Source organism: Staurois parvus, unplaced genomic scaffold, assembly GCF_062004578.1.
Source record: "Staurois parvus isolate SC_StPar_1 unplaced genomic scaffold, SC_StPar_1.0 ptg000056l, whole genome shotgun sequence".
Lineage (NCBI taxonomy): Eukaryota > Metazoa > Chordata > Amphibia > Anura > Ranidae > Staurois > Staurois parvus.
Window position 1 is genome coordinate 3,733,301 of NW_028317852.1, and position 25,336 is coordinate 3,758,636.

At 42.0% G+C, this 25,336-nt stretch overlaps 1 protein-coding gene across 1 annotated transcript in view; it reads left to right on the forward strand.

The window, feature by feature from the left end:
- Positions 1-25,336, forward strand: part of LOC149469974 (guanylyl cyclase-activating protein 2) — a 53,436-nt gene that overhangs the window by 22,738 nt on the left and 5,362 nt on the right. The window contains exons 2-3 of the mRNA XM_089668304.1: positions 15,297-15,446; positions 24,176-24,290. Of these exons, the coding sequence (XP_089524430.1) occupies positions 15,297-15,446; positions 24,176-24,290 (265 nt within the window). The remainder of the gene's footprint in view (positions 1-15,296; positions 15,447-24,175; positions 24,291-25,336) is intronic.

Consider the following 25,336-nt stretch of genomic DNA (forward strand, 5'->3'; position numbering starts at 1 on the left):
CTTGCATGGCAAGACCACTTACTGTTATCTCACATATATATTCTTATTATTATAGCCAAATTTTCCATCCTAACTCCTCCCACAAGTTTAACACTACATAGACAGTAATATACCGAAACGTGCGGATTGTTCCCGATTGGTGTGCTATTACTTTATGGAACGTTTCGCCGAATGGTTCACGAAATATCGGCGTATTTGTGATGAAATTGGTCCTATAGGAATGAATGGCGGAATGTTCAAAACTAGAGTGGGGGCTGACAAAAGCTAGAGAGTGAGCTGAAAAATCAGGACATGATTTCTAAACTGCCATCACTCCCTCATTTTCAAGCCCACCTACACAAATCTTATATTACAACGTTCAGCTATCCCTGCTCCCACTAAAAATGTCCATGGCTAAGCCATAGTCCTGATAGTTTTCACAATATGACCATTTGTTTGCAACTCACGCCGACCATTGACATTCATTGAAACTCCACTTTAACCACCTCAAATTTGAAGGGCAATTTCTAAACTGCGACTGTGCCTTCATTTTTAATATTTCAGAGACATACTATGCATCAAAATGTAGGTATGGGTCTTGTGATTCTCACAATAGCTCTTAGCTGTAGGATTTATAGTTTTTAAAACTACGACCATTTGAAGACGCCATTGAAGTGAGCAATTTGGAGCAGTTTGTTTTTAACCGCTCTTCTCTGCCCTATTTGAAATCTAATTTTGAATTTGTGACAGTTTGGCCGGCTTCTGGTTGAAGGTTTGGAAATAAGTTTTCTACAGTAGAGAGTATTTGAGGTGATAATGCTGCTAATGTTTTTATAAATGTATGTTTTAATGTAACTGTGAAGCACTTTGGGCAACAACATTGCAATTAAATGTGCTATATAAATAATTAAAAGTTGAAATGCATTTCTCACTCTATCAAGCTTGCCATGTGCACTTTTTAAATTTGATCAATCAATTGGTTAGTGTAATGTTTACTATCTTTACTCACTCCAAACACTCCACACAGTTACTCTGCCCACTCCATAAAGTTACTCTGCCCAGTCCAACCTTTTCACAGTTACTCCAGCCACTCCAACCACACAACAGTTACTCAAGCCACTCCACCCAGTTACTCTGCCCACTGCAGTTGTAGACTACTGGTGGAGGCAAGAACACTTCACACAATTTCCCCAGAAATTGTAGCTTTTCTAGTTAAACATTATTTACATTAGGAACAGGACCTAATACAGTAAAACTGTTGAGGACTTGACCTTGAGTTAACACATGGACATATTAAAAAAAACAATATATATAATTTAGAAATCTAGAGCTATGAATACCATTTTTCTATTTACAGTAACTCTAACCTCAGTCTCTGACCTGTATCTTACGCTTACTCCTAACCTTCACCTGCAAAACTAAATTAAGCCCTTCTAATCTGTACTTACCGTGCCCTGGTTGAAACTGCTTGATCATCTTGCACCAAGGTCAGTGCAGAAGAAACCTGCAAAACAAACTGAACCTATCACTTGCATAGTTGGGGAGTCCTGCGATCACTTGGTTTTCTAGGACTCCTTATGTACACAAAGAAAACATTCAAGAGATGGAAACATGCAAACACCTGCACCTGCAATGTCTATGTTTCAGGTTTGTTTGCAGATATCATCAGTGCTTTGGTATCTTTAAATGTAAATCCCTGATAGTTTTGCGAAAAGTTGCAGTGTTCATGGTCACCCAGTGTGGATTCAATATGTCATTGTACCATTTATTAAGATACTGGCCGAATGTATCTGGTGGGCTATTTGTTAGGTGACAAATTCTCTTTGTTGACTGTTTTCTTTCCTCTGCTGTCTAAATCCATAGTCATCATTCCACTAAGATATACATTGTATATTCCCTTTACTATGTACAATATAGTAACTGATTGCACATCTTAACAAAAATTGATAAAGTCCACATCATAAATTTAACCATTGGTACATGAAGCTCTCTATACCAATCATAATGGGTCTATCCAAAATACCTACAATGTAATTTTTAATTCAGGTCATTCAATATTGGCTGAACAGAAAAAAAATCCTAGGTTTAGGAAAATTGATACCTAAGCTAAGTTCAAGCCATTAGGTCTTTAAATTGATGTCTTATAAACGTCTGGATATGCAATATTTAACCACTTGCCGTCCAGAGGATTTACCACCCTTCCTGATCAAGCCATTTTTTGCGTTATGACGCTGCGTTATTTTAACTGACAACTGCACGGTCATGCAATGCTGCACCCAAATGAAATTTATGTCCTTTTTTTCCCACAAATTAAGCTTTCTTTAGGTGGTGTTTGATCACCTCTGCGGTTTTTATTTTTTGTGCTATAAACAAAAAATTACCGACAATTTTGAAAAAAAAAAAAACAATATTTTTTACTTTCTGCTATAAAACATATCCAGTAAAAAAATTAAAGAAATCAAATTTCATCATAACTGTAGGCCAAATTGTATTCTTCTACATGTCTTTGCTAAAAAAATCCCAATACGTGTAAATTAATTGGTTTACGTGAAAATTATAGCGCTTACAATTGGCGGTATATATACTGGATTTTTTTTATATTTGTAAAGGCGGCAATCAGCGACTTACTGTATAGCAGGTCTGCGGGACTGTGGCGGACATTCTGACACTGGGGGGGAACTGACTAACTGCCATTGACATCCCCAGTGACACTAATACAGTGATCAGTGCTAATAAAAAGCACTGACACTGTACTAATGACACTGGGAAGGAAGGGGTTAACATCTGGGGCATTCAAAGGGTTAACTGTGTGCTGTTTTACTGTGTTGTGTGTGTGTGCTTTACTGTGTAAGCACCATGCTTTGTATTGCTCTGCTATGCAGAGCAATACAAAGCAGCATGCTGGAGCTTACAGGGGAGAGATCTGTATTATTTACATACAGACCTCTCCTCTGTCACTGTTCCTTGGCGATCACTGGGTGCCAGTGGGGAATATCTGGACAGAACCCGGTGATCAACAGCTGTAGCTGCCAATGGTGACGCAAGTGCGAGCACCTCCTTACCAGGAAGTACAAAATCACGTATATATATCTGTACTGTAGTAGTACTTCTGCTATAGGGCGGTCGGGAAGCTGTTAATCATATATGAAGTTATATTTTCTGGTAAATTAGTGTTGTGACTGAGCTACAGAGAGTAGATTGCTTTTCATGGTAACTGTGCAGTTTTTAAAAAAGGGCTGGATTTTCTACTAGGTCATGCATCTGAATAACAGCATCCCACCACTTAAAGTGGAGCTTCACCCAAAAGGGGAATTTCTGCTTTAAGCCTTTGTCCCCAGCTCCCCATTAAGGATTGGCACTTTTGGGAAGTGATGGGGAGCTGGTACCTGAATTTGACAGGTACCCGCTCCCACTTCCACTGCAATCTCCTAGCAATACACACCAAACTGAGCATGTGCAAAATGCCTACGGTTCAGTCTGTCTTATCAGGAGATAAGAGGTGGTTGCTTGAAAAAGGGGAGGAACAGAGAAGGAAGGATCAAATGGCCTTTTTACACAATGCAGAGGATTAACCCCTTAGGTTCCACAGTGAGTATAACAAGCATGCTTTACTTCATATACAAACTGATTTTACTGTTGTGGGTTTAGTAACACTTTAAGAACAGAGTGGAGTTCAGGGGTGTGCTATGTACATAAAGCAGAGTTCAGGGGTGCGCTGCATATATAATGCAGAGTTCAGGGGTGCATTACACACAGAGGGCAGAGTTCAGCCTTCTTCCATAGCTGTTTACCTCTGCATCCACCATCCACATCTGACTTTCACCCCTCTTCAGCTTTGACCTCTGCATGCAATCCCCTCTCCCTCCACTGTCCCATCTCCCCAATCCCTTTAAAAGCTCCACCATCTTCCACATGTCTTACTTTTGTTACTGTATTAAGCTGAAGCACCCAGTCAGCTCTAGTACCTCCCTGCACACTGTAGGTGACTTCGTCACTCTCACTTGCAGGGAGATCACCCACTGGGGGTGTCCTCTTCCGCACCTCTGGCACCTGCATCTCCCTGGCCCCCATCCTGCACTCAGTGGGAGCCACTCAGGAGATTAGATCTGTGGGAGCCATTGGGAGACAAACTGTCACTTACAAATACTGAAGCCAGACTTCTGTGTTTACAAGTAAAAGTTCTGAGCAGGGAGCAGAGGGCCTGAGTCAGAGATGGTGGGACTGACTTTCACCAAGTTCCCCCCAAAAAATGGTCTTGTTTACTTTCAGCCGGAACCAGAAGTGATATCAAAACGTCGCTTTGGTTCTCCTAGATTGTAGAAATTAGCTAAAGCCATCTTTCCTCAGCTAATCTCTATGACCAGCCATCGTGAGTGCCAGATCGGGCTCACTGATCAGACAGGTAAGCCCGAGAATCACTGGAAAATGGCGAGGGACACCCTTCCCACTGCTTCTCAAAGTGATCCAGCTCTAAACAGCTGCTTGTAAACAAAACAATCTTCCCATCAGAGATGCTCAGAGAGTAATCACCGGGTGCCGGCGAGTAATTACCGGCCGGGACATGGTGATTGACATTCGCGGCCGAGAATGGTGGTGCGGCCAGCATGCGCCCCCTACCAGGAATTGCAAAATCACGTATATATACTTGATTTTGCACACAGGTACTGCCCTGTAGCAGTATATCTGCTATAGGGTGGTCCTTAAGCAGTTAATGCACCAACGCTTCCACAGGGCCTCAACATTAGGCAGCAGAACAACATCTGAAAGGATTGCTCCTCCTGTAATAATTATTCTGCAAGCACCTTTTTCTCCCCTGTCCCCTCCCCTTCCATCCTCCTTGTCTGTTGAACAGTGCATAGCCATTTGGTCTAGGACTAGCATTGTGCCATAAATGCACTCTGGCAGTGAAGGTCCAGCCATCGGTAGATTAAACTTTACTATGGTCACTACTGCACTTGAAGTGGCCTTGCTACTGCTTATGCTGATCTGGATGCCAAATGTCATTTTATGACTAGTCCTTACTGTTAATCTTGTTGTATGCCAAATTGTGTTATTACCATTGTTAATCAATTTCTAATTGCCTACTAACCAACCATATTGTGACAATATATTAAGATTGCCATTACTACCTGGTTTGGTGCCTGTTTTCTGTGATATAGCACTACCACTGGGTACTAAGTATTTATTTCAGTGATTTCCTGTGACATTGTATGTTTGTACACTCAACCTGGTGTGTTAGAGGGGCTGAGAAGGTTGAGGCAAAGAACATGGGATCCATCCTAATCAGCAGCTCCTATGGAGGTATCACTACTCCTGTCCTTACATAAAGTCTATTGTGTGGAGTTCAGTTAATGCCTGCATGCAACTCACATACCCTTGTGTGCAAACAATGGAGGAGGCAAAGCCCATTCATAAAACTACAGTATTCGCTAGTTTATGTGATCATTGCATGACTGGACATTTATTTAGCAAGGAAATTAGAAACCTCTTAAAGGTCAAAATTGTAGGGCACCAAGAAAAGCTGGGCTAGCTGATTGTACACAGTTGACTTGTGTGCAACCTCCCTATTGGGTTTTTCCTGAAAGATCATTGCTGCTGGCTATAGCCAGCAACACTGATCATTGCATTCCACAAGCAGGATACAATAGCTCAGTAAGAGTGATTCCCTGATCAACACTTGCGACTGGTTAATTTTTTTCTTTCAACACACTGGTTAAACGAAAAAAAAAAAATCAATCAGGCATGGCCTGGTTCACACCCATGCAGTTTGCTTTTGCATTGTGCTTTGCGTTTTTGCACACATTTTTTATGTGTTTTTACTGGGTTTTGCATTTTTATCAGCGTTTTTTTGTTGTTGTTGTTATCCACTTGTCTTCCGGGCACTTTTACCCTCTTCCTGGCCAGGCCAATTTTCAGTTTGCACTTTGAATAACAATTGCACGGTTATGCAACATTGTACCCATGTGAAATTTTTATAATTTTTTCACACAGATAGAGCTTTATTTTGGTGGTATAAAATCACCACTGGGGTTTAAATTTTTTGCACTATAAACAAAAAAATCTGAAAAAAAATGTTTCTTTGTTTCTATTATAAAGTTTTGCAAACAGGTAATTTTTCTCCTTCACTGATGTGTGTTGATGAGGCTGCACTGATCGGCACTGATGGGCACTGATAAGCAGCACTGATGGGCATTGATAGGCGGCACTGATGAGGCAGCTCTGGTGGGCATTGATGAGGAGGCACTGATGATACTGCACTGATATGTGGAATTGATGGGCACTGATAGGCAACACTGATGGGCACTGATAGGAGGCACTGATGGGTGACACTGAGGAGCACTGATGGGCAGCACTGATGGGCGCAACTGCTGCGTGGCACTGCTGGGCAGCACTGATGGGTGGCACTGCTGGGGGGCACTGCTGGGTGGCACTGCTGGGCAATGATGATCAGGGCACTGGCTATTGGTGCCCTGATTCTCAGTGCAGATCCGCTTTGTGAAATTTGCCGTTTACCGGCAGTACTAAAAGTGCTGCCCATAACTGGCAACTGTATTTACTTTGTGATCCAATGTGTCCAATGACACAGCAGATCACATGGTAAAAGGCCGCTGTGATTGGCCTTTTACCTGGTCATGTGATCAGCTGTGTCCATAGGACACAGCAATCACTGACAGTGCTGGGTGCACGCCGCTGGGGGCGCGTTCTGGGAGGACGTCATATGATACTCTCCCATAACTGGACAACTGAGCTGTAGCCATTTTTCGACTATAGCGCTGTTGTAAAGTGGTTAAAGGAAAAATGTTTTTGTTGCTGGTAAGTATAAAAATGCAGCAAAAAACAAGGCAAAAATGCATAAAAAAATGTTCTACATGCATTTCAGCAGTGTTTCCATTGAACCTTATTGTAGCAAAAATGCTGTTTCTTGCATTTTAAAAAGTCCCTGACCGTTTCCAAAATAGCAACTGAAAAACGCATGGATGTGAACATGTCCCATAGGAAACCATGTTAAATTGACTGTAGTGTATTTCTACAAAAAGCAATAAAAAAACGTATTGGTGTGAAGCAGGCCATAGTCCTTACACAGTCTTAGGGCTTATTTTAGACAGCTAATCATTGGGGTTGTAACTGGATGGAAATCTCATATCATGATGATAGCTCTTGACCTCTGTTGTTCAGGCAATGTGATCTTACATGATCTTAAAATGGAACTTAAAGTGAAGTACCACTAATTTGTTCCCCCCCAGCCTGTAACTGAATTATAGTTCCGTGAATATGCTCCTGCAGCCTCCTGGGATAAGTGAAAGAGAAGTCCCTGGAGGCTGTGGGAGCAGGACAGGGTCGGACTAGGACAGAATGATGGCAGGGGATGGAGCCTTCAGAAAAAAACAAAAAAATAGCCCCCATAAAAGCAGGTATTATTGAGGTGGTGGGGTGGAGGCAGAAAATGTAAATCACTTTGCAGAGTAATGTTCTGCTTTGTGGTGTATTTACTGGATTAAAAAAAAAACATTAAATGTGCTGTAAAATTCCATTCAGTTAGTATAGGTGCCTGAATCTGGCTTGATATCATGATATTAGCAACCTGTAATCTTCTTTACAGCAGCGCTCTTGGCCAGTCAGAGCTCCATTGCATTGCCAAGTAGTGTCAGTCTAGCACCATGAACATGCACACAGAGAATTAGTTATCAACTGTCTCTCATTTGGAAGGACTGTCCATCTTTTTGAAAACCAGACCCTCTGTCCCTCTTTCCTCTTCAGTTGTCCCTCTCTTTGGCTTTATGTTTAAACCTTCATAAAAATGGACAATATAAAGCTGAAGTTTAGTTTAAAATCTCCTTAGCTTTAATGACCTTACTCGGTCTTGATCTACTGGAACCTGTAGAAATTTTCGGTTCAAGGTGCGGGTCCTCCTCCTGGAGCTGCACGTAGCATCATGTCATCCATCTAAATATCCCACATTCACAGATCATGTTACCTGCAGTGTAAATGATGAAAGATGTTTTCTCAATAGAGGAGGAGGGAGCAGGTCCCTGTATGGAGCCTCATCACTTCAGTTATGCCCAAAGCTATTGGCAGGACCGATGCTTCCACTAGGCAAACTAGGCTGCTGCCTAGGGCACGCTGTCACCTAGGGGGTGCCTGGGAGCAGCACAGGCTGTCACTCTCTCTGTGTGGGATACCACCACATCATGAATGATCCTTCAAATGAGAGAAGGGGTGGCAGAGGGGAGGAAGAAAGGACAGAGGAAGATCCTAGGTGTCTGGGGCCAGTGTAGCAGCTGAGCTGTAGCTCCTTCCAGTGTTCCTCTCAGACTCAGTCCCTTACTGCAAGCTGGCTGGCAGCTTTTGATCACTGTGGAGTTCCAACCCTTCTCTTCCCATTCATCAGCTTTACCTGCGGAGAAAGGTAAAGTCTGACTTTGACATCTTGGGGTTTATTTACTAAAGCTGGAGAGTCCAAAATCAGACTCCCTTCTGCATAGAAACCAATCAGCTTCCAGGTTTCATTGCCAAAACTTCATTGAACAAGCTGAGGTTAGAAGCTGATTGGTTTCTTCTATGCAGAAGGGAGTCTGATTTTGTTCTCTCCAGCTTTAGTAAATAAACCCCCTTGTGTCTGTGTGAGTGTGATCCAGCCGGCTGGCCATCCATCATATGTGTAATGTGTCAGTGAGTGATGACATCATCACGATCCCACAGCCTGCACTTCTAGTGCCTGATGGGCCTACTGATCTGTATCACTGTTGGTGGTGGGGACACTGTGTGGGATCCCTCAGTTCAGCTGCCTGCTGTCACAGCATTTTATCCCCCCCATTGCCATTGCCTGGGGAATTCCAGCCTGGGATTTGTCAGAGTGTGGATCCATCATCCTCCACTCACTGCAACTGTCACCCTGTCACTGCCAGCCACAGATACAGTCCATCCATGATGATTTCTTCTTTAATATTAGTGCTGTTGGCATCTTATGGCACTTATTTTTGCAAATTAAAAGAAATTCTGCAGTTTCATGTTTTTTTGATTTAATATTTTCTTCTGTTTTAAAACATTTTTATTTTTTTATTTTTTTTTTGGGGGGGGGGGGCGGGGAGGGGAGTGGTGCAAGTAGCTGGTCTTGTCTAGGGCGCAAAATAGTCTAGCAATGGCCCTGGCTATTGGCCATCGCAAAGCTGAAAGTTCAGCATCAAGCAAGAGGACCAACATCCCTGCACAGAAGATTTCTATAGGGTCTAGCAGCCTGCACAATGTGGGACATCCTTCATTACAGTCATTTTTGCCTTCCTCTGGGTCAACTGTGGGTGTAGGATTATAACTTTCTTTTTTTTTTAATGGTTGAACTGGATGAACTTTTGTCTTTTTTCAGCCAGACTAACTATATGTATGTAACAGTCAAGTAATATCACTAAAGCTGTAGAGAAAATGCTAAACTTCAGCTTTAACTACCAAAATTGTATATTATACTAAACATTTTTATTCCAACCCGAAGACCCCAATCACACCTGAGAAATTGGAAGAGCGATTTAAGGCTTCACTAGAAGTTCAACACAGAACACTAGGACTTCCATTATAATTATTGTTTGCAGTTCACACCTGAGCGTAGTGCATCTTGAAGCTTGACACTCGAAAAAGTATGTGATTTCCTTTTGGAAGTTGTACATTTTGGCCTTAATATACATCAATGGGAGCTTGTGATAACAGTGTTAAAATGCACAGAACATGCATTTTATGCATGTTTTCTTGTCTTTCTGCCATTGTCTAAAAATGCTTTAAAAATTGCTTACGTTTGAAGCTCACGCAAAAAATGTGTATACATGTGCTAACAAAAGACAACAGAACTCAAAAACAATCAAAGATGCTCCCCTCAGGTGTAAATGGAGCCTAAATTGTTGCATTTATTCTTTAAAAAAGTCCATATTAAGTAAAAATGGGGTTAAAAATCACGTGTAGGTTCAACCAATCATATTTTGCATACTAGTTCTCCATGGTCTGCATGATACATACTTTGTGGTACAAGTAGAGTTGTCACCTCATCCCTTTAAACGGAACACATATTAATTACACAGGTTCTGTGGCTGATTAAGGTGTTAATTAAAAACACTTTGTGCATTATCTGCATTAAGTTAGCCTCAGAACCTGTATAATTAATATGTGTTTGGTTTTAAAGTGATGAGGTGGCAACCCTAGCTACCAGATGTCTTTCTCATCTGTCTCAGAAAGTTGTAAGGCATGCAAGGATGAACTCATCAATAGTCTGCTGCTCTTTCATTGTCCAGTTGAAGACTGACCTGAATCCTAGAGCACAGACTGCAGGCCACAGACTAGCTTGTGCTGTCTGGTAGGGGTACATGGATCTGGAAACTGGCTGAACAGAATTACAGATCATTTGATGGGTAAAACTCTTTGCATTTATGCATTTGAGCTGTGTATTTAATTATTTGCTTTCAATTTTATTGAAAAAAAAAGGTGGTCTCACGCATTGCCTGTGCCTCAGGTGCATATTTCAAGAGAACTGAGATATTCTGTTCAGCACTTTGGAAAGAGAACTGAGATATTCTGTTCAGCACTTTTTCACCATTTAAGCCTCAGTAAGACCTGCCCTCTTGTGGTGGGAAGAAGTCTTGGCTTGCCACTGCAAAACATTGTACTTGTACAGAAGTTTACTAGTATTCTATGAAAGGTTTACACTGGAATAATGGCATTTACAGAATATATCTCCTCAAAATGTTCAGATATAAATTATGAACACAAAATAAACAATTAAATATTTAACCTCAACATGTGCATTTTTGTGGTATTCCATTAAATTCATGATGACCTTGTAGTGTTTCCTATTTGTGGCGTCTGGATGTCTTCATCTTCTCCATACACTCACAGCCTAATATTTTGCTGTGCATTTTGAAAAATGTATTTCCATGCTGGAGTTCACTCTCATTATTTTAGCTCAATACACAACACATTTTGAGAATTAATGTAGTGCCAGTACATACAATGCAGTGTCCTTGCGTGGGTTGTCAGTGCCCAGGGCAAGGCAAGTAATTAGTGCCCCCTAACCCATGAACTTACAGCACTCCCTCTATCCCTATCCATCTTTCTTTTTTATTCCATTACTTATCCTCGCACCTTTTCCTTCTCTCTCTCCATCTCTACTATTTATTCTCTCTTTGCCCCCTTTTCTCTCTCCTTCGTTCCTTCTCCTCGCTCTTTTTTTTTTATCCCTTTTTCTTTCTCTCAACTGTTTCACTTTCCTTTCTCTGTCACTCACTTGTTCTGTTTTTCTTTCTTTCTCTCTCTTTTTCTTAGTTTCTCTCTTCTTCCTCCTTTCTCCCATATATTCTATCTTTTATTCTTCTCTCACACACTTTATCCCTCTTTTTTTTGTTCTCTCTCACTTTTTTCTCTCTGTTCTTTCTTTTCCTTTTATCTCTCTCTCCCTATTTCTTGTTTTTTTTTCTCTCTCTTTCTATCTTTTCATTCTCTCTCTCTCTCTCTCCCCCCCCTCTCCCCCCCTCTCTCTCTCTCTCTCTGTCCGTCTTTCTTGTACTTGTTGAGTCTTGGATAAAGCACCCCCCCTAATACAGAATTCTCCGCCTGTACTGGTCCAGGACTGGTGGCTGTGTTATATCTCCGCTATGACATATGGGGGAGTGTGTGTGTATAGTGTGTGTATGTATGTGTGTGTACCGTGTGTGTGTACAGTGTGTGTGCTCAGTGTGTGTGTGTTTGTGTGTACAGTGTGTTTATTATGTGTGTGTGTGTGTGTACAGTGTGTGTTTTATGTGTGTGTGTGTGTACAGTGTGTGTGTATTGTGTGTGTGCGTGGTGTGTTTGTACAGTGCGTGTACTGTGTGTGTGTACACTGTGTGTGCTCAGTGTGTGTGTGTGTACAGTGTGTGTATCGTATGTGTGCGCTGTGTGTTTGTACAGTGTGTGTATCATGTGTGTGTGTATGCAGTATATGTGTACAGTGTGTGTGTGCGCATGCAGTATATGTGTACAGTGTGTGTGTGCGCATGCAGTATATGTGTACAGTGTGTGTGTGCGCAGTGCATGTGTATGCAGTATATGTGTACAGTGTGGGTATCGTGTGTGTGCGCAGTGTGTGTGTATGCAGTATATGTGTACAGTGTGTGTGTGCGCATGCAGTATATGTGTACAGTGTGTGTGTGCGCAGTGCATGTGTATGCAGTATATGTGTACAGTGTGGGTATCGTGTGTGTGCGCAGTGTGTGTGTATGCAGTATATGTGTACAGTGTGTGTGTGCGCATGCAGTATATGTGTACAGTGTGTGTGTGCGCATGCAGTATATGTGTACAGTGTGTGTGTGCGCAGTGCATGTGTATGCAGTATATGTGTACAGTGTGGGTATCGTGTGTGTGTGCGCAGTGTGTGTGTATGCAGTATATGTATACAGTGTGTGTGTGCGCATGCAGTATATGTGTACAGTGTGTGTGTGCGCATGCAGTATATATGTATAGTGTGCGCAGCGTATGTGTATGCAGTATATGTGTACAGTGTGGGTATCGTGTGTGTGTGTCTGTGTGTGCGCAGTTGTGTGTTTGCAGTGTGTGTCCTTTGGAAAAGGACACAAAGCACTTTTGAATGAACTGGACGCTTTATAGAATATTAGAAGTTTTATGAATTTCTAAGCACCTTTTATTTATGGAATTTTTTTTGGAATGTGCACTTTATTGATATGTATTTGTGAGTAGTGGTTGCATCCTATATTGTAAGCTCTGAGGAACAGGGCCCTCCTTTCCCTCTTGTATTGAACTGTATTGTTGCTGTATTGTCTCCCGTTATATTGTAAAGCGCTGAGCAAACTGTTGGCTCTATATATATCCTGTATAATTATAATACAACATGTAAACACAGCAATTAGCACTTTTTACTGAGCGCATACTGTATATGAAATGTTATTTTATTTTTTGCTTTACTGTGTGATATTTGGGAGAGTTTGTATAAATAGCAGTGCATATTGGGTTTATATACTGAGACACAGTGTTTACTGCAGCAGCTGAAATTTGTAAAGTAGGTGTGTGTGTGTGTATATATATATATATATATATATATATATATATATATATATAAAAATACATTTTGTTAAAAGACATCTGTAGTCATGTTGGCTATGAGGCTGACCACATGGTCCAGTGACACAAATACATTACTTTGCATGATTGTGGAGGGCAGGCATGGCCTTCTGGACAACCAAATCGGGGCTGGGTACCTGTCACTGTGACGTAGCACAGGCCATAAATTAGTGAAAGGGGTCTGAATCCACCAGCTGGACTGAGGAGCAGCCATTATACCAGCAAGTTTGCCAGGCTGGCACTGAGTTGTTGGACATGGGAGTGATCATAGGACAATTTTTTCTGCAGCTTCAGAAAACACCTGTCTGGTCAAACATGTTGATGGAGATGACAGAGTGGGGTTAGGAGACTTATGGCGATTTTCAAGCCTACGTTTAGCCTTACTTGTTGTGTGGCCCCATTCTGATCCTCTTTCCTCCTTGACAAATCATAAGGTTAGACTCTGAAACCTCTTGTCCAACCTCACCCCCCTATTGCACAAGGATCTAGATGTTGAAGCAGATGCAGAATCTTGTAGAGAGAAGGGAGAGGCTAAAAGTGAGGGACAAGTAAGAGAAGTGCGGCCTGTTACTTCCCAGTTACATCATTAGGGTACTGCTCCCACTATGTTTTTTGGTGCATAGTTACAGTATGTGTTTTCTCATGCATGTGGTACTTAAATGGCTGGTACTTTTATCATGACTGATTTACTGCAGGCAAAGGCTGCAGACCACAATGGTGCTGTCAGCAGCAGATAGAGTAAAACAAGGCCCACATTGCAGAGGTCTTTCAGTTTGCAACTTATTCAAATACTTGCATACAATCTTGATCTTGGAGTGTTTTTGAGCAATTTTGACATGTTATTAAACTTTAACAACAATGCAGTGTGGTATTGTGAAAAAAAAAGAAGAAGAAGCCCAAAACTATAATATCAAACTGGCGTGACACTGGTCAATTTGTACAAAGTTGAGGGCTTGAACTTTACTTTTAATAGTACAATTTTCTATAGTTTTTGATGTCCTTTGTTTGAAAACCCCATGCTTATTTGCCATGAAAATGGCCAGAATTGATTTTTAATATTTGCTCTTCATACAATTTAATAGGGTGTGGTTTAAGGTTTTGCAATTTTCTGACTTTTCGGTGGGTTCCAGGAACAACCTGCAGTCTGAATCCAGGCACATTTTCTCATGTTTAACTGTTCCCTATGAAACATCTAGACCAGGAAATTGCCATCTGATATCTAAGGCCTCATGCAGACAGGATGTTTTAAAAATGCTCCTCCTCTTGGCAGCAGCGTTTTGCCAGAAAAAATGCCTGACACTTGTAAAAGTGTCTAATGCTTTTAGAAGCATTTAGGCGCGTTTATAGTTGTCAAGTGCTTGAACATTATTTCATTTCATTGGCCAGAATAATAATTTATTCCGATAATTGAAATGAATTAAATCTCAAGCGCTGAACGTACTTAGCATTACACACGTTTAGGCGCATTTACGTGTGTTTACACGTGTCAAGCGTTTTTTCTGCCAAAACGCTTCTGCGCCTGGATCATTGAAATGAATTAAATCTCAAGCGCTGAACGCATTTAGCATTACATGCGTTTAGGCGCATTTATGTGTGTTTACATGTGTCAAGCGTTTTTTTATGCCAAAACGCTTCTGCTCCTGGATGCACTGGCAGTGGGGTTTTTTCACAGCTCCTAAAAGCCCCTGCCACTTCTAAGAAATATGTATCATGGACACATAGGATAACATGGAGGGGTGTTTGGAAGGTGTAAAAATAGCGCCCAATGCCCCTAAAAGTGGCTGCAAAAAAGTGTGCATGAGGCCTATAGGTGCCTTAAAGGCCTCATTACATATTTCTATTAGAGGTTTCAACCTCTTACCCACCTCTGTATTAACAAGCGGTGAGTAAGCAGAGAATTAAAAAGCTGGGCAATATTGAATGTCTGTAATTGTATGCAATTTTTGCCTGATTTGTACTGTGCAATATATTAATTATCTTGCAAAGGTGGCCTCACTAGCATGTCCTGGCAAAATAATTAACAACTACTAACGTTCACAACTATGAACAAATAGTTAAGTGCCATGACTCAACTCAATTGACTGGCCAGGAGAGGTAAGGTTTTTAAGCCGCAATTATTTATTTCTGAAACACTACTGTCACTATAAAATGATAACCTTGTTCCTAATTTTTTTTAACCCAGCAATAATCAAAGTAAGCAAACACTCTACTTTGCTTGTAATTTACAGGATAATACTATAGATTTTCTGGAATATGTGGCAGCTCTAAATCTAGTTTTACGAGGAAAGCTTGAACATAAATTGAAGTGGACTTTCAAGGTTTATGACAGAGATGGGAATGGCTGCATAGACAAAACGGAGCTCCTAGAGATAGTTGAGGTAAGTTGTACACATATAACTGTATTTGCATATATTTGTGTGTGTGCTGTATATTGGGTGTTTGTGTCATTGAAAGGTAAAAATGTTGTAGCATAAAGAAATATAATTGAACAAGTATTTAGTATATCTAACTACGGATTCCATTTAGCACCAAATCAAGATTTAGAGCCTCCTGTAGTATAAAATATTTTCTCCATCAACATAATTGCATCCATTCTAGAAATAACCTGAGAAAAGGAAATATCTAAAGACTTTCAGTGGTATGCAAAAACCCAATGCATAACAACACAAAGTGTGTGTATCAATGGCCATGAGAGGTCTTGAAGGTGAGAAAACAACAGGCAATTAGCCCTAGTCAGGAAGATCGGTTTACCAGTTAACTGAGCCTTTAAGTTGAAGAGCTCTTGCCACACTGAGGCTAACTTCTCACAATCCCAAAAAATGTGTACATATAAACCAGGTTGGGGGCAGCCACGGAAACAGTGCAGTGGAACCTAAGGATAGATCACATTAATTGGTAATGGAGTGTAATACCATCTGGTAAATAGTTTAAGGTCTGTATCTGATTGTTAAAGATTTAGAATCACACTATTTAAACTTTAGAGATAAACTAATATAACTGGGTTGATCATTTGGAAAGAAAGAAGAAAGAATGGTGATTGGCAAGACAGTATAACCATAAAGGTTGTGTGAGTAAGGATTAAAACAATAAACTGTGGGTATAGGATTATAACTTTTTTTTTGTTAATGGTTGAACTGGCTGGTCTTTTTTCAGCCAGACTAACTATGTAAAAATAAAAGGCCTGCGCTTTAATCAGTGCATGGGCTCATAAGGTAACCCGATTCCATCACACATTCTGAAAATAGGAGGATCATTCCTCATTTAAGAAGAATGGCTAAAGCTATGCAGATCAGTGTTTTTTAGCCCTCTGGATAGATACACTAGAACAGTGGTCGGCAAGCCGCGGCTCGCGAGCCACATGCGGCTCTTTACACTCTTTAATGCGGCTCTTGTGTGCTGGGCGCCCGCTCCCCTCCCTCCTCTCGGGCGGCAGGGAGTCTGCAGCGTGATCCAAAAAAAAAAAACAGCCAGGGCAGCGCGCTCAAATGCAATGATTGGCCAGTCTCGCTGCCACTCACATCCCGATAGCCAGTGATTGGCTGTCAGGATGTGTGTAGGCGGGGCAGCGTGACGAACGTGAGAGGAGCTAGGCTCCTCTCACAGTCCGCCCTGAAGACCGGAACGGCGCGGGAACACGGCGAGAGGAACGCGCGGAGCAAAGGTAAGTGAATTGACACAGGGGGGACTTGGCTTACTACTTGCTACTTACTTACTACTACTATATGGGGGATGAATTACTATAGGGGGGATGAATTACTATAGGGGGGATGAATTACTATGGGGGATGAATTACTATGGGGGATGAATTACTATGGGGGATGAATTACTATAGGGGGGATGAATTACTATAGGGGGGATGAATTACTATGGGGGATGAATTACTATATGGGGGATGACTTACTATATGGGGGATGAATTACTATAGGGGGGGATGAATTACTATGGGGGATGAATTACTATGGGGGGTGAATTACTATATGGGGGATGAATTACTATGGGGGATGAATTACTATGGGGGATGAATTACTATATGGGGGATGAATTACTATGGGGGATGAATTACTATATGGGGGATGAATTACTATATGGGGGATGAATTACTATAGGGGGGATGAATTACTATGGGGGATGAATTACTATAGGGGGGATGAATTACTATAGGGGGGATGAATTACTATAGGGGGGATGAATTACTATAGGGGGGATGAATTACTATATGGGGGATGAATTACTAAATGGGGGATGAATTACTATGGGGGATGAATTACTATATGGGGGATGAATTACTATATGGGGGATGAATTACTATGGGGGATGAATTACTATATGGGGGATGAATTACTATGGGGGATGAATTACCATGGGGGATGAATTACTATAGGGGGGACGAATTACTATGGGGGATGAATTACTATAGGGGGGATGAATTACTATATGGGGGATGAATTACTATAGGGGGGATGAATTACTATATGGGGGATGAATTACTATGTGGGATGAATTACTATATGGGGGATGAATTACTATATGGGGGATGAATTACTATATGGGGGATGAATTACTATGGGGGATGAATTACTATAGGGGGGATGAATTACTATATGGGGGATGAATTACTATAGGGGGGATGAATTACTATAGGGGGGATGAATTACTATGTGGGATGAATTACTATATGGGGGATGAATTACTATATGGGGGATGAATTACTATGTGGGATGAATTACTATATGGGGGATGAATTACTATATGGGGGATGAATTACTATATGGGGGATGAATTACTATGGGGGATGAATTACTATAGGGGGGATGAATTACTATATGGGGGATGAATTACTATAGGGGGGATGAATTACTATAGGGGGGATGAATTACTATGTGGGATGAATTACTATATGGGGGATGAATTACTATATGGGGGATGAATTACTATATGGGGGATGAATTACTATGGGGGATGAATTACTATATGGGGGATGAATTACTATATGGGGGATGAATTACTATGGGGGATGAATTACTATATGGGGGATGAATTACTATGGGGGATGAATTACTATAGGGGGGATGAATTACTATAGGGGGGATGAATTACTATAGGGGGGATGAATTACTATATGGGGGATGAATTACTATGTGGGATGAATTACTATATGGGGGATGAATTACTATAGGGGGGATGAATTACTATATGGGGGATGAATTACTATAGGGGGGATGAATTACTATAGGGGGGATGAATTACTATATGGGGGATGAATTACTATGTGGGATGAATTACTATGTGGGGGATGAATTACTATATGGGGGATGAATTACTATATGGGGGATGAATTACTATATGGGGGATGAATTACTATGGGGGATGAATTACTATATGGGGGATGAATTACTATGGGGGATGAATTACTATATGGGGGATGAATTACTATATGGGGGATGAATTACTATATGGGGGATGAATTACTATGGGGGATGAATCACTATAAAAACTTATTGAAATTAAAAACAGTGTACCATCCTATGTATTTTCAGTTTTAAAAATGTGGCTCTCAAAATAAATTTCAATCGTGGTTTTGGCGAGATTTGGCTCAGTTGAAAAAAAAGGTTGCCCACCACTGCACTAGAACCACTTGTGTACAGTGCAAACAAAGTCTAATATTAAAGAACCATTTATTCTAAACTGCATACAGCTGTTCCAGGCTGTTCTGACCTTCTTTTGACTTCCTTCTGGCCTCCTGTTGCTCTGAAGCAAATGCCCATGCACACGTGCCATTCTACTGAGAAGAAATTTTTCCGTACATCTTTTATGTCTGGCCCCAAGGTTGAACTACCCTCATCATAAACTTCATGAACATGTGTCCTGTAATTTAAGAACCTATTTACACAGATCACTAACACATTTAGTCCTCATGGCCGTTTTTACAGCTGCTGTTTTTGACTTTTTTTTCTACAGCCAGTAAACCCCCCAGCATGTTATCCTATGTATCCATGCATACATTATTTATTTATTTTAGGTACTTTTATAGCGCTGTCAATTTACACAGCACTTTACACATATATATTGTACATTCACATCAGTCCCTAACCCTCAAGGGGCGTACAATCTAAGGTCCCTAACTCACATTCACACATACACATACTAGGGCCAATTTAGACAGGATCCAATTAACCTACCAGCATGTCTTTGGAGTGTAGGAGGAAACAGGAGCACCCCGAGGAAACCCACGCAGGCACAGGGAGAACATGCAAACTCCAGGCAGGTGGTGACGTGGTTGGGATTCGAACCAACAACCCTAGTACTGCCAGGCAGAAGTGCTAATTTATCCACTGTGCTGCCCACAGACTTCAATCAATGTTTTTTGCAAGGGTATTTTTGGCAGGAAAAAAACACCAGAACTATTGGGTTTCTAGAGACTTTTTTAGCTGTAAAAATGCTGTAACGCTGGTAAATGTGGCAAAACATGGCAAATCAGCATTTTTGGGTGTTTTTTTAAACCAAAATGTTATTTTTTTTGTGTAAAAAAAAAATGAAAAAAACCCCCCCATAAAAACGGAAAAATGCAGCTAAACGCTAATGCAAAAAAGCTAGAAAATGCAGAAAAACTCACGTTTTTAATGTGACTTTACACAGCTAAAGTTACTGGCGTTTTTAAATTGTGCATGAGGACTTAAGTTGTTTAACTACCCTGTGGGGCACTGCACTCTGCCCCTCTCTCCTTCCTACTGAGGCTGCCAATCATAGTTATGAATAAATAGTGAGGTGTGGCAGGTAGGCCAAGTGCCAACTTGAATACAGTATCTTGCATTTGCATAACAGAGCACCCCAGCAGCTTTAGGGACTTCAGGCACATTTAAGCAGCTAAGTAAACATTTGTGCAGAAAGCTGTAAATACAGGGTCCACTAATTTCACACTGATCGAATGCATGTACCCACTTGCCCTCCAGAGGATTTACCCCCCTTCCTGACCAGGCCATTTTTTGCGATACGGTGCTGCGTTACTGTAACTAACAATTGCGCAGTCATGCAACGCTGCACCCAAATTAAATTTACTTCCTTTTTTTCCCACAAATAGAGCTTTCTTTCAGTCATGTTTTATCATCTCTGCGTTTTTTTATTTTTTGCACTATACACAAAAAGACCGAAAATTTTGAGAAAAAAACAATATTTTTAACTTTTATTACCATTATTTTGCATGGAAATATGTAGTTTTTTTTATTGTAGGCTGTAATTTTTAGGAATAACTCACTGAAATCTGTCCGAACAAGAGTCTATTAAACATCCCGGGTATGATAAAATTTGAAACACAAAATCATAAATTATAATTTAATAAATAATCATAAAAAATAATAATATGATAATAATACATTTAATTTAATAATATAATCAAACCAAAAACACTGAAATTTGAAATATAGCGCCAAGTTCGCATATCGCTGAGCAAAGTCGCAAAATCGTTTTCAGTGTCTGATGACAAATTTCCCCACAAATCGTTATCACTCAATTCTGCAAGTAGTTCTGATTTACTATCGCTGTTCTCTAGCTGATCTAAAACCGCTTTTGACCTAAAGGGACACTTTTTGGACGCCATGGACTTTTCTAAGTTTCCAGGCAGAAAGAACAGTCAAAATGCAGACAGGGGACAGGACAAAGCAGTAGGGACAAAATGTATGTGAAATGGGTTGAAACAGCAATGTTTTACTATGTAAAATCATTTTGAAAAAAATGAATTTTTTTTTAAATTTTCAAATTTCCCGCCGCCCGTACGTCCCGACGTCACAGGGACCGGAACACAGGAGCCGGATGCTGGCATCGGCCGGAGGAGATGGCCGGGGATGCTGCAGGGGACACATCGCGGGAGCGCAGGACAAGGTAAGTGCTGCAGGGACCCCCAGAGCAGCGCCGCATGGTAAGCCTGAGTGTGGCTCGGGGTACCGCTTTTGGTACAGACATTTTACCCCGAGCTACACTCCCGAATACCGCCAGGGAGGTTAAACATGTCCAGTAAAAAAATGTAAAAATCTAATTTTGACATAAATTTAGGCCAAAACGTATTCTGCCACATGTTTTTGCAAAAAAAAATCCCAATACGTGTAAATTAATTAGTTTACGTGAAAGTTATAGCATCTCCAAATGGCGGTATAGATACTGGAATTTTTTTTTATACTAGTAATGGCGCCAATTAGCAACTTATAGTGGGACTGCGGCGGGCATTCTGACACTGAGGGGGAACTGATTAACTGTCGCTGACATCCCCAGTACACCAACACAGTGATCAGTCCTAATAAAAAGAGCTGATACTGTACTAATGACACTAGGCAGGAAGGGGTTAACATCTAGGGCAATCAAAGGGTTAACTGTGTGCTGTGTGCTGTTTTACTCTGTGCTGTGTGTGGGATATACAGTGTCACCCCATTGCTTTGTATTGCTCTTTTTTTTTCTTACTAGTAATGGTGGCGATTAACGACTTATAGCAGGACTGCAGCGGACATTCTGACACTGAGGGGAACTGACTTGGTGTCAGTGACATCCCCAGTGACACCAGTACAGTGGTCAGTGCAAATAACAAGCAATGACACTGTACTAATGGCACTGGGTAGGAAGGGGTTAACATCTGGGACAATCAAAGGGTTAACTGTGGGTTTACTGTGTGCTGTGTGCTGTTTCACTATGTTCACTGTGTGTTTGTGCTTCACTGTAAGCACACTGCTTTGTATAAAAAACAATTAGTATGGGGGTTCCCTTCAAAATCCATACCAGACCCTTATCTGAGCATGCAGCCTGGCAGGTCAAGAAAGGGGCAAGACAAGCGAGCGCCCCCCCTCCTGAATCATACCAGGCCACATGCCCTCAACATGGTGCCCCCCCCCCAAGCACCTTGTCCCCATGTTAATGGGGACAATGGCCTCTTCCCCACAACCGTGGCTGGTGGCTGTGGGGGTCTGTAGGCAGGGGGCTTATCGAAATTTGGAAGCCCCCCTTAACAAGGCAGCCTCCAGATCCTGTCCCCCCATGTGAATGAGTATGGGGTACATGGTACCGCTACCCATTCACAAAAAAAAAGTGTAGTGTAAAAAATGATAGTAGACAGTCTTTGACAAGTCCATTATTAAAAACGAATATTTAAAAATGTACCCCGAAGTAGTTCCAATGTCAATTACGATGACCGCCACCACCACCGACCCGAAAAAAAACAAAAACGTACCACTTTTGACTCTCACAGCTGCGCCGCGATGACAGTTCTTAAATACAGTGATGACGTCACAAAGGAGCGGGCTCACCCTGCCCCCTTGTGATGTCATCATGTGCTGTGATTGACCAAAGCATTGCACCTGACCTGTGGTCAATCACAATGCACTGTCAGGGTACAGTGTATTGTGGGGTGTGGCGGGCAAACAGCACACCGAATTCCCTTACTGTTTATGTGTTCGTCAAACACATGAATGGCCAATGTTTGAGTCGAACTTATGTTCGACTTGAACATCTATCCCAACATTAAACACAACATACAACTTTGTCAATTACTGTGCCTTTATACCAGCTTGAATAAAATGTTTGCCTCATAATCACTGATGTTTAATGGCAAATAGGCTGTTCACTTTACAAGGCAATTATGCCTTAGCTTAACTAGTTGCCGACCGCAGATAGCCGAATGACGGCTGCACTGCGGCCGGCCAGTTCTGAGTGGACGTCATATGACGTCCTTCCAGAACGCGCTCTCCTGCGCGCCCCAGGGGGCGCGCACCCGGCGATCTCCGTGATCGCTGTGTCCTACGGACACAGCTGATCACGTGATGTGGTAAAAGGCCAATCACAGCGGCCTTTTACCACGTGATCAGCGGTGTCCAATGACACGCTGATCAGAGGGAAATGCAAGAGCCGGTTCTTGGCTGCACTTTCCTCACGCTGTCAGATCGTGAGGAAAGTACTGCAGAGAACTGGCAGTTGTCAGAGCGGGGATCGGCACCGATCATCAGGGCACTGATGATCAGTGCCCTGATGATCGGTGCCCAGCAGTGCCACCCGCAAGTTCCGCCCACCTGTGCCCAGCAGTGTGCCCACTAGCTCCGCCCACCTGTGCCCAGCAGATCACCCACCTGTGCCCAGCAGTGCACCCACCTGTGCCCAGCAGTGCACCCACCTGTGCCACTCTGCAGTGTCACACACCTGTGCCCAGAAGTGCCACCTACCTGTGCCCAGCAGTGCCACCCACCTGTGCCCACCCACCTGTGCCCACCAGTGCCACCCACCAGTGCCCACCCACCAGTGCTGCCCACCAGTGCCACCCATCAGTGCAGCCCAGCAGTGCTGCCAGTCAGTGCCACCAGTCAGTGCCCAGGGGTTGTGCCAGTCAGTGCCGCCAGTCAGTGGACAGCAGTGATGCCAGTCAGTGCCGTCTATCAGTACCCATCATCAGTGTCACCTATCAGTGCTGCATATTAGTGCCGCCTATCCGTGACACCTCATTAGTGCTGTCTATTAGTGCCGCCTATCCGTGCCACCTCATTAGTACTGCCTATCAGTGCCCTTTAGTGCTGCCTATCAGTGCCCATCAGTGCCGCCTATCAGTGCCCATCAGTGCTGCTTCATCAACGCACATCAGTGAAGGAGAAAAAATACCTGTTTGAAAAATTTTATAATAGAAACAAAGAAACTTTTTTTTTCAAATTTTTTTCACTTTTTTTATTTATAGCGCAAAAAGTAAAGTGCCCAGTGGCAATTAAATACCACCAAAAGAAAGCTCTATTTGTGAGAAAAAAATGATCAAAATTTTATATGGGTACAATGTTGCATGACCGCGCAATTGTCAATCAAAGTGCGGCAGCGCTGAAAGCTGAAAATTGGCCTGGTAAATAAGGGGGTATAAGTGCCTGGTAGGCAAGTGGTTAATGAATTAGGTGAATTTCTGCTGACTTTCATCATCTAATCACGTGCAAACCAAAATAAAGGTTTTTTTTTAACTTACTTGCACATGACTGGGTATTCTTTGCAAAGTAAATTCCCTTGAAAAGCGAACATTCTATTTACCTTTACTAAATCAACCCCACTGGGCTCAGTTAACAAAATATATGACATCTCTAATCAAGCTTATTTTTGTTTTCAGTCCATCTACAACCTTAAGAAAGTCTGCCGCCAAGGTCAAGATGATCGATTTCCCCTACTATCCCCAGAAGAAGTGGTAGACCGGATATTCCAGTTGGTGGATGAGAATGGAGATGGTATACTATTCTTACATTGTAACTTACACTATATTACCAAAAGTATTGGGGCACCCATCAAAATCATTGGATTCAGGTGTTCCAATGACCTCCATGGTCACAGGTGTATAAAATCAAGCACCTAGGCATGTAGACTGCTTTTACAAACATTTTAGAAAGAATGGGTTGCCCTCAGGAGCTCAGTGAATTCATGGTACCATGATAGGTTGTCACCTGGGCAATAAGTCCTTTCATGAAATTTCCTTGCTACTAAATATTCCTTGGTTAACTGTTAGTGGTATTATACAAAGTGGAAGCAACTGAGAACAACAGAAACTCAGCCACGATGTGGTAGGCCACGTAAAATGACAGGGCAGGGCAGCGCATGCTGAAGCGCACAGTGTGCAGAAGTCGCCAACTATCTACATAGTCAATTGCTCAAGACCTCCAAACTTCATGTGGCCTTCGGATTAACACAACAATGTATAGAGAGCTTCATGGAATGGGTTTTCATGGCCAAGCAGCTGCAGCCAAGCTTTACATCACCTAGTGCTATGCAAAGCGTTGGATGCAGTGGTGTAATGAATCATGCTTCTCTGTCTGGCAATTTGATGGACATGTCTGGGTTTGGCAGTTGCTGTACTGTACTTGCCTGACTGCATTGTGCCAAGTGTAAGGATTATGGTGTGGGGTTGTTTTTCAGGGGTTGGGATTAGCCCCTTAGTTCTAGTGAAGGGAAGTCTTAAGGCATCAGCATACCAAGAGCTTTGGACAATTTCATGCTCCCAACTTTGTGAGAGCAGTTTGGGGATGGCCCCATCCTGTTCCAACATGACTGCGCATCTGTGCACAAAGCAAGGTCCATGGATAAATGAGTTTGGGGTGGAGGAACTTGACTGGCCTGCACAGAGTCCTGACCTCAACCCAATAGAACACCTTTGGATGAATTAGAGCAGAGACTGTGAGCCAGTCCTTTTCGTCTGACATCAGTGCCTGACCTCACAAATGCGCTTCTGGAAGAATGGTCAAACATTCCCACAGACACACTCCTAAACCTTGTGGACAGC